The sequence below is a fragment of the Nelumbo nucifera genome, chromosome 5 (genome assembly GCF_055504915.1).
Source record: "Nelumbo nucifera cultivar China Antique chromosome 5, China Antique-T2T, whole genome shotgun sequence".
NCBI lineage: Eukaryota > Viridiplantae > Streptophyta > Magnoliopsida > Proteales > Nelumbonaceae > Nelumbo > Nelumbo nucifera.
This window is the reverse complement of record NC_142653.1, coordinates 83365297-83375491: the sequence shown is the minus strand read 5'-3', so window position 1 is coordinate 83375491 and position 10195 is coordinate 83365297. Positions and strand designations below refer to the sequence as shown.

The following is a 10195-nucleotide window of genomic DNA, read 5'->3' as shown; positions in this document are numbered from 1 at the left end:
CCACTGCTTAGCTTGTGATTAAAAAATTTCTTATTAGGTTGTACATTGCATGCAATCAAATTTCGCCACGTGTTTCAAATTCGTGCCGAAGCTTATGCACGTGATATTACAGTTTAAAAGTTAAAACTATTAAACCGAAACCAAGGACTGAAATATGGAACATGTTGTGTCGGTATCCATAATCGGCATATGTTACGATACTTAATTGACGGTCGTGTGTATCGTAATTTATCGGGCCAATACAAGTACGTATCGATCCATATCTTATATCTGTATTCCAATTGTCTTCATCATAATGTATTTACATTATTCTATTGATAATTATTTTTCCCATATCCAAATATGAATTGCCCCCCTAACATTGTATCGGCTGATAAAAGACGATTCGTTCTGCCTATCTAGACATTTTTCAACGTCACTCTAACATGGTTATCGAATCGCCGTTGATTCGAATGGTTGGACTGTTCAGCTTGGTAGCTGTTTAAGTAACCAGTTTCATTTTATCTCAAATCCGGTCCCCGGTAAAAAATCATTGAATCGGTCAATAATTCATTGACTCATGTCGAACTATTGACCTGTTCAACGGTTTTTGGCCGTTTTTATTTTTAATTTTTTGAATTTTTATTGTCAGAATGGATCATTCGTTCAAACCAGATGATCAAACCGTCAACCCAAAAACCGATAGCTAGAACGGTTCTATTTCCTGATCATTTTTCAAAACCATGGTTAATAATGATATAAAAATTTAAGTCATGTTTTTTTTCTAGATTTTCAAGTTGCAAAGGCCCGGGGAAACAATAGTCGTTTTCTCAAACACCAATGGGGTGTTCATTTGTTTTTGAAATCGCTACATATACCCAATGCAGATTTTTGAATTCCTCTGCAGATTTAAAAATAGTCAAAATGTCAAAAACCCTCACTATACCCACCCGTGACTTGACATCAAATTCCAAGTTGACACCCATCTCATTTGTACTTTTGGCCTGAACCATCATTGTCCCAAAAAACAAAACAAAATATGTTATTGAACTCTGATTTTATTTTCAAAGTGAAAAACAAGTTATATTTTTTCAAGAAACAATACATGTTTTTAAAACAAAAAACAAACTTTTTATTATAGGAATTATATGATTTATTATCAGATGAAAACATGTTTTTGAAATCAGATTCAAGAAGATGATTTTTATTCCAGTTTTGAAAATTAAAAAAGAAAAGATATACGGTTTTGATTTATTTTTGCAATTAACAATAAGTAAAACAATTCACGTTGTAGAAACTAGAACTCCCCCCAAATCTCCAACGTGACACCGACGTGGTATCGTTTTATATTGAAAACGGCACCATTTTTAACAATAGCCCTTCTTTCGTCCTTCTATTTCACCATCACTTTCACTTTCCTCATCCCTGTCACTTTCGTTTCCACAGAATCACAGTTTCACTTGACACGCGTTTGGTCCCAGATTAAGAGAGCTTAACGACCCACGGCCCACCATGAGCCTCGCACCAGCTGGGCTTTACTCACAACAGTGGACACCTGTCTGGAATCAGCAAGATTGCTGAGTTGTTGCCTTATGTTTTTTTTTTTCTCGTTCTGGCAGAAATGGAGCTCTCCCAGGAAGATTCCTGAATGTCAGAATCTCGGCATCCCAATTAATGCTCTTCATAAATCATAATAGCTGGCTGGCCAGCTCACTCGACTAAATAATAAACGGATCGGGAAAGGGCCCACCAATGAAATGGATGAGTGCATCTAAAATCGCACTGAAATCCATATTTCTGTATTTGGATGTGGATCATCCGTTTCAGATGGAATTCGTTTTTTAAGTTTTGGCCCATGAAACAAACTTGGAATTGTGTACAAGATTTGATGGGGTATATACAATTCAATTGTTCTCCCGGTGTCTCTTAGAATTATCTCGCTTCCATCTGAAAGAGTCATCACATCATCTTCAATATTATCTCGCTTTAGAAACAGGAATCATGATCAATTTATCTGGGCAGGTGCAGCGAATGGTACATTTTCAGTAAAACAATTTGTTTTTGAAGGAGTGGAGATCCAGTCATGATATTTTGGATAGATCTATCTTAAAGATAATTAACAAAGTTTCGTTTCAAATGCTTTTATGGAGATTGCGTAGACACTTTATTGTTTCTAGATCTGACTTGTTTAACAGAGGCATGAGTGTGGAATGTGGATGCCACTTGTTTGCTTTGTGAGCAGGGATCAGAAACAGTTCATCACCTTTTCTTTTCTGTGCTTATTCTTTTGTTAGGTTAGTCTTGTTTGCTAGCTTGTGATCTTTGCAGATTCTGAATACTTGTAATACCATCTTTTGTATTTATTGAATTCGGGTCTTAGTTAGGTACTTAGGTCAGCTGTTGCTTTCTATTTTATTTGGCAGGGCTTCTTTTTCTTAATGTGAGTAGCTCACTCAATTGGGCTATTAATTCTATTCATAATGTTCTCCAAAATTCTATAATAACGAATTCGAGTTCAAACGACTCCATGACGTCTGATCATAATATGGTGTGCAAGGATTTGTCTTTTGGTTACGGAAAGTATCATCGCTCATATGTTAGCCCAAAAGGCTAACCATTTTGCAGATGTATGTTGGTGGAAGGATCCACCGGACTGGCTGGGACCTTATGTGTAAATAGTTTGTTTAGTTGAAGACTTATTGTGCTTATCAAAACAATAAAGTTGAAAGAAAAATTGCGAATCTTCAATGTAATCAGCCAGATTTTGATCCCCCTGGGACACTGGGTAGGATGAACCGATGAAGAAAAAAAAATACTTTAGAGGAGGACCCAAAAATAGCCAGCCGCTTATAAGGAGCGAGCTCGGACCACCAGTTCTTCCTGTGGCCATTTTTATTGGACGTTCTAACATCAGTCCATTGATTGAAAGAAAACAAGCATCTCAATGCAGTTTATCGCTCAAGTCAAGAACATTGTAACGGCCAGCTATACAACATATGTAGGCTTTTTGACAGAAATGGACCTGTGCTTCATGATATTAAATTTGCTTGGAGTAGAGACCTGGGATAAAAAAATCCCGCTGCCACTAAAAAAATGAATTTATTAGTTAAGACTTAGAGACGACTCCAAAAATTAAATTATCAATCCAAGGGACAATAAACAATGATTGTTTCAAACACAAGAATGCACTGGCTCAGAACAGGAAAAAAGATCAAAAGAAATGTCAAGTTGTAACTAACACACACGCCACCAGAGTTTGTTCATATGGCAAACACATAACAAACTTATCTTAAGGCACTCGTATTCCCACAAACAAGAATCTGGGATAGAACATTAGTAGAAGGGGCTATTCCCTTGGAGGAAAGGAGCCGCAGGCCTGACGTAAGTAAACCCCTTGAAGGGGCACTCCGTATTTGGACTGGCAGCAGGAGAATCCAACAGAGGCATGCTGGTCCAGCGCTCCTCAAAGTTGGCAATGCAATGTATCCCGGCCACTTGCGGACGAAAGCTTGGCTGTATTTCCCGTGCCTCCAATTTCTTCCAGTTGATTGGCTTGAACCACTTGTGGCGCTTTATCTCCTCACTGCCCAGGCGCTTGCTTGCATCCTTTTGCAGGAGCTGCACAATACCAAAACAAAAAAAAGAAGGGGAGAAAGCTTGCTTCAATGTCCAACCTCGTTCATAACACCATGCGGTAAAAAATGTACGTGAAATTTCAGCATCTAATCAAACACCTTGTTCCCTTTACCCATTAACCAATTACCATCCATTTTGGCAGAATGCAAGTTGGTTGGCATGGCCAAGTACCTAGCAAGGCCCCTCACTAATCAAAGTCCAGATTGTGTCAGGTTGGCAGATGGATAAAACTAGTAACTAGAATCCTTTCTTCCCTTTCTTGGAATAAGGATCATACATATCTATAGATCGCAAGACAGGCTAGGCAAGCAAAAGGTTCGTGCCATACCCAAATTATTATCAGTTTTCACCACCCCAATGGAGAAAAATTATTCCTACCTTCTTATCGTAAATAAATAAATAAAAATCACAAGTAAATATTTACCCCTTTCAACAGGGAATGGGCTTCACTTGATAAAAATGCAGGCAGCTTGATCTTGTCCTTTATTATCTTCTGCTGAATCTTCTCCCGGTTCCCGCCAATAAAGGGTGGCTGCAAACGAGGTATATGACACAAAGTTAATGACAATAACGATGTATCTCTGGTAAAAGGAATGGCTAGTGATAGAGACTTTTATTAGATATTGTATCAATCCAAGTGGATCCTATATAAAAGTTTCGGTTAATGACAATAACGATGGATAATGATGTATCTTTGGTAATAGGAATGGCTAGTGACAGACTTTTATTGGATATTGTATCAATCTAAGTGGATCCAAAACAAAAGTTTCGGTTAATGATATCAGAGAGCACCTTTCATCACTTCCATGCAGATCAGAAGGTTTCATAATGATATTAATTCATTAGCCAAAAGGTTGGCCAAATCAGAGATTGTAGCTAGGTTTCTCCATTTTGCGCATTCCTGTACATCCTCTCATGTACAGCAAATAACCACAAAAGATGTATCCGTAAAGCATTTGAGATGCTGTTGGGAGTTCATTCAAAGGGATCCAGATTTCAATGACCATATCATGAAAAGCCACAGTTTAATAATCAATAGAAACATTCTTTTAATAATAACCAACACAAATATTGGAGGGATTCTAGGCATGAAAGGTCATAATTTAATAATCAAAACATAAATAGTGGCTCTTCTGAGTGTTGCAGTCTGTCATTTGGATATGATTCTTGAAGCAATGTATCATCAAGGTTGTTTCAACACAAAAATCTTGACTACTTTTGTTTTTCTTTTTTCTATCAGTAATCTTTGCCAGTTCTTTTAATCTTGGCTAATTTTAGAGTTGTGGCTAATGACTTTCAGATGTGATTCCTGAAGCAAAATATTTGGATATTTGTAAAAGGTTTGCTACTCCATATAAATGCTACTTGCAGATAAGGGCAAGGTGATTAAACAATTAATTTCCCATGAGAGTAAACCTTTCCTATGAAAGGAAAAAGGTGTCTATATCACAAAGAAAGAACATGGTCTTATTGATCGATTCCAAATATTAAAGAGTACAATTATATTCAAATGAACAGTTAAAAAAGAAGTATTTGATGATAAGAAATGCCCCTTTTTCAAGGCTAATATCCATGTACATTTAACAGTAACTACAACCTATGTAGCTAAAAAAAATTTCCCAAATTCATCAACAGGACTAAAAATCAAGCAAGTAGATCCAGATAACTAAGGATCATCTTCAGAGTCAAAATACCAACTCTAGCTGTCACACATTAACAGCAAAACAACTTTTCTGATCCTCATGCAAATTTTATTTTAATGGAAAACCATCATTGCAACTATTATCTGATTAAGTGATAACAAGTATTATCTTTGTGTATTTCTTGCTTAACTGAAGTTTAGCAAATGAATTTTTTTCCCCAACATTAGCAAGTAACATAATGGAGTTCTCAGTGAAAATTCTACACATGATACAGCTTTGTAAAGAGATTTTTTTACTTTTTTTTAATGCTTGTTATAGCAAGCTCATTCACAAACGACAACAATGTAAAGAGCCATAAAAACACAAGCTAGCCCACAAACAAGGAGGGCAGTTGCAATAAGAATTAATAGATACACTAACCTTTCCAGTTAGCATTTCAAACAACAGAATTCCCACACTCCACCAATCTGCAGACTTATCATGACCCTTCCCAAGAATAATTTCAGGTGACATATATTCTAATGTTCCACACATGGAGTTTGACCTCGTATTCTCCTCAAATTGCTTTGCCAGGCCAAAATCAGTCAACTTGACCTAAATCAAGACATGGAAAATGTCAGACCACATATATGCAAGGTTCAAAATTTTGACATGATACACCCCATATCGGGTGTATCGTATCATATTGGTGGGTCACTGATACACAAAATACATGGTGTTTGGCCTTTTGATCCTTTTCAGGGGGTTGGCAAGCCTAAGACCTACCCCCTGACCTATTTAAAAAAAAACACTAAAAGAAAGGGATGAGCATTAGGCACAAAGTACTGAGACACCCCTTTCAGCATATCGGGGTGCATCGATACTTTGAACCTTGCATATATGCATTCTTTTATCTAGCTGTTCATTATAAGTAAAAGATGCTCATATGGGATTCAAGAGAGAGAGAGAGAGAGGAAGGGAGGGAGTCTTACATGACCATCAGCATCAAGAAGAATATTTTCTGGTTTGAGATCCCTATGCATTATACCATTTGCATGGAGGTGAGAAACAGCAGAAACAATCTCAGCAGTATATATGCGTGCCAAATCCTCCCTGAAACAAACCCTGAGTGTTAGATTGCATTACACCTTGAAATTTTTCAGTCATTCAGAGGGCTAAAGCCAAGGGTACCTGAAAAGGCCATGGTGGTAAAGCTGGAAAAAAAGGTGTCCCCCATTTACAAAATCCAGCACAAGATACAATCTGTACTTGGTCTGCATGAATGAAGTCAACACCAATATTCACAATTCTATTTATAAAAACATCCTTGAGATCTCCCCCAGAAAAGGCAAGATATATTTAATAGAAAGAAAAAGAATCTAACTCAACCTATTGGTGGCATATTCTAAGAAAAATAAGAATTAAGATATTGTGCTATGTATCTCCAAAAAACTTAGATTTCTTATCATGTCTTGAAACTCTCAAATATATTGTGAGTACTTCAGTATTTTATATATTTGAGAAAAAGAGAAAGAAGCAATTTAGGAAATGAGGTAAGGTCCGTAAGGTATTACCTGGAATGAGTATTTGAGCTGCACAATGAAGGGATGATCTATTTTTGTTAAAATATCCCTCTCAGCTTTCATGTATTCTGCATGATTCTTCTCCATGATCTTATCCTTGCGCATAACTTTCATTGCATATATTTCTGAACTACCCCTCTTCCTTACTTGAAACACTTTTGCAAATGCACCTTGTCCAACAACCTTCATAACTTCAAAATCTTCTAATCCAACACTTTGGCTCTTCATACAATTATTGTCAGTATGATCTGAAGACTTTGGACTACTACCATCATCAAGAGAAGGTTCCTGCATTTCTCCCATTGACTCTCTATCACACTCTACAAGCTCTAGAGAGTGTTCAGTGTCATGTAATATGAGTTTGCTCAGCTTCAATGATTGACTAACACAAGTTGTAGGGCCGACTAAAGAATGTGATCGGCTGTAAATGACAACTGGATCATCATAAATTAACTCATTTGCATCTGAAGAAGGCAAGGGATTTTCGGAATTCACTTCAATTGATGCTTGAACTGGAGCAGGAGGGCCAAATACATCAGAAAAATCAAATTCAACATAATCAGAAGGAATAGCTTCAGGAGGTCCCACAGGAAGGAGCAACCGGTTATGAAAGGGCTTGCACATGCGGGTCTTAGTGAAATCAGATAATTGAGAGGAAACCATAGTGCCAATGTTTAATAGCGCATATAGAATACGGCAATAGATTAGTCAGTGCTATAGTCGGGTCCCCCCAAGAGACTCCAAGATGCCAACTGATGAAGAAGGGCTTCTAACAATGGCCTTAAACAACTGGAAATTCACGTACACTATTGGGGTTCCAAGGAATCTTGGGAGTAAGAAAACCAAAACCCAGAAGAAGAAGTCGTTCTTGTTTCCCGATTTACAGGAAACGGTTGATGCCACAGTACTTTTTGAATTCATGAAGGTCAGGTTGTCAAAGCTGTAGCCATGCAGAGTAAGGTTGAAATATCAAGTTAGTTCTAGTTAAGCATAAAGAAAGGAAGGTTATAAATATATACTTATCATGTAGTTTAAGTATGGGTGCAAGTCAGATTTTCCAATTTGAAGAATTTCAACTGCATCAGGCTCAGGCCCAGTGAAAATTTGACAACCCAACGCAAGATGCACCCTTAAGATTAAGTGTCATAAATTCATACGAAGAAATCAAGATATGCAAAGAAGACTACTAAGAGAGAGACTAAATCCTTGTTTCTAACCCATCTAACATCAAAATATATACAACATGCAATATCATATCTGGATCTACAGTTCTAGGAGCACTTAAATCATGATATCTGCATATCCAAACTAATGTGTTAGGGATATGTTGCACCTGCATAAGGGTCAAGTCCTACCATCCAATGTCACCACACTCAAGATCCTGTGGCATGCCATGTAGCTAAAAATAGCATGCCCAGAAACGAAAAAAATAGAAAAAAAAAGTGATGATTATCTTTGAGGGTAAAATACTGTGCCATTTTCATTCTAAATGCAATAGCAGACCAAGCGCAATATGATAAGTCCTTTAGACCTTGACTCTATGACAATCATCAACAAAGACAGCATCTCTTTGGTCAAATAAATTGAAATTTAACTTCTAAACATAACAATGGAAGGTCACAAAGAAAATATAATCATACTAGACACTTGCACATGTATTGTCATTGTGTGTGTGAATTACAAGTTCAGATAATTCAAGGCATGCAAGCATTGGATTTTGGTAATATTGTAAAGGTAAGTTGATTATACTTTTTTTCGCATTACAATCTCCAAAGAAACATATGGAATAATATGGAATAAATCTTGTTCCATTTGTTAAGGCTAAGTGTGGTTGGTTACCCAAAAATTAGAAGAGGGTGGAAGAATTTTTATTTTTCTTTTGACAAAACCTATGGTGTAGAAACTGTGCAGTGGAGCAAAATATGTGAACCAGGGATAATTTTATTTTTCATTTAGAATATTTTTATTCCTTCCAAACCTATCTGAAAAACACAATAAATTTGAGCAAAAAAGTGTGAAAAGGACATGTAGGTCTTATAAACAGCTCATCCAAAAACACTATTTTCTTGCTAATTGAAACTGTTTAAGAAGAATGAAGATATTTTCTTTCATTTTCTTAAGCTTTCTTGGAAACCAAATAGATTCTAAATGCCCAACTGTTAAAAGAGACAAGGAATTTGATATTTTAGACTAGCTATAGTACCAAATTGAAAGTCACTTAATATATTTCTATGATATTAACTATGAAAATCAAGCAAAGAAAAGCAACAAGGAAAAGGAAAATAAGTATGGAGCTAAAAACTGCACTCGGTCCTAAAATCAAGGAATGAGATATGTACAAGCCGATTAGTGTATACATGAGTACATTTTTGCACGCGCGAGCGCGTGTGTGAGAAAGAAAGAGAAAAGCGGAAGAAAACAATTGCATGTTAGAAAGAAAAACTTTGAAGAATTGCACAACTGATCTTATGACACAAAGGTGGATAAATGAAAAGGAATTGAATATAAACCCAATAAAAGAAAACCTAAGTAGACAAGAAATTTAGGATTCAATGGAATTGAAGTTCAGCAAGCCCTAACAAATTGAAAAGAAAAAATCCCTGGATCCAAAACCAAAAAAATCAAGATGAGGAAAAATTAAAAACAAAATCCTATGAAAAATAAATAAATAAAACATGAAATTTCATTGAGATCCCCAATCACAATTATTGTCGAAGTCCAAACAACAAGGAAGCCTACTAAAACTAAATCAGATTCTGAAATCAATTAACGAATTGCAAACCTGGGGAGGAAGCTAGCTAAGAACATGATCCAAACTAAGGTCCATTAATTAAAAGAAAGAAAGCAAAGAAGGAACCCAGAACGGAGAAGATCGAAGAGGTTACCTTTGAAGTTGCAGAGACAGCCAAATAGAAGGCCTTGGGAGGTTTTCTTCACCGTTTCTTTACGAGCGTCTCGCCTCGCCACTTATACAAAACCAACGAAAGCCTGGCTGGCGTTGATGCTCGTGTCCGCCTTAACACGTGGCGCTATTTGACTAGTTGATTGGATAACTTTTTTAGGCCCCGGAACATCTACGCACCGCTTATGCTTCCGAATTTGGATCTGGTTTCAAGTTAACGCCCAAGGAATGCAATCCTATCACGACACGCATCCATTTTGCATATTGACTGAAATAGCCTTTAATAGGCGTCGAATACACAATTATTATTTTTTTCTCACTTTTGTCTTTCCCATGATGTATTTTTAGGGGTGGATTCGAGCCGAGCCGAGCCGAGTCAAATATTATTAAGTTCGAGCTCGCCTCGATCTCGATTTCTAGTTCAGTTTGAGCCAGAACTTTAAGCTTGAGTTCGGCTCGAGTAAAAAATTCAT

General features: G+C 36.7%; 1 protein-coding gene across 2 annotated transcripts; it reads right to left on the bottom strand.

The window, feature by feature from the left end:
- Nucleotides 1-3077: 3077 nt before the first annotated feature.
- Nucleotides 3078-9845, bottom strand: LOC104593748 (serine/threonine-protein kinase AtPK2/AtPK19-like). 2 transcript variants are annotated; one of them, XM_010253725.2, is made up of 7 exons: nt 9706-9845; nt 6812-7760; nt 6429-6511; nt 6230-6350; nt 5679-5852; nt 4040-4147; nt 3078-3597 (listed from the first exon to the last, which is right to left on the bottom strand). In XM_010253725.2, the coding sequence occupies exons 2-7, from the start codon at nt 7481-7483 to the stop codon at nt 3313-3315; spliced, it is 1443 nt and encodes a 480-aa protein (XP_010252027.1). In that variant the 5' UTR covers nt 7484-7760; nt 9706-9845; the 3' UTR covers nt 3078-3312. The 2 variants fall into 2 exon arrangements, with proteins under 2 accessions (XP_010252027.1, XP_088743437.1); XM_088887311.1 differs by having other exon boundaries at nt 9603-9729.
- Between the last annotated feature and the right edge of the window lie 350 nt (nt 9846-10195).

Coding starts and splice junctions, on each gene's coding strand:
- LOC104593748 (XM_010253725.2), bottom strand. CDS start 7,483: ATGGTTTCCTCTCAATTATCTGATTTCACTAAGACCCGCATGTGCAAG. Junction 6,351..6,428: donor TACCACCATGGCCTTTTCAG/GTACCCTTGGCT, acceptor GGTTTGTTTCAG/GGAGGATTTGGCACGCATAT. Junction 3,598..4,039: donor CCCATTCCCTGTTGAAAGGG/GTAAATATTTAC, acceptor GGTATTGTGCAG/CTCCTGCAAAAGGATGCAAG.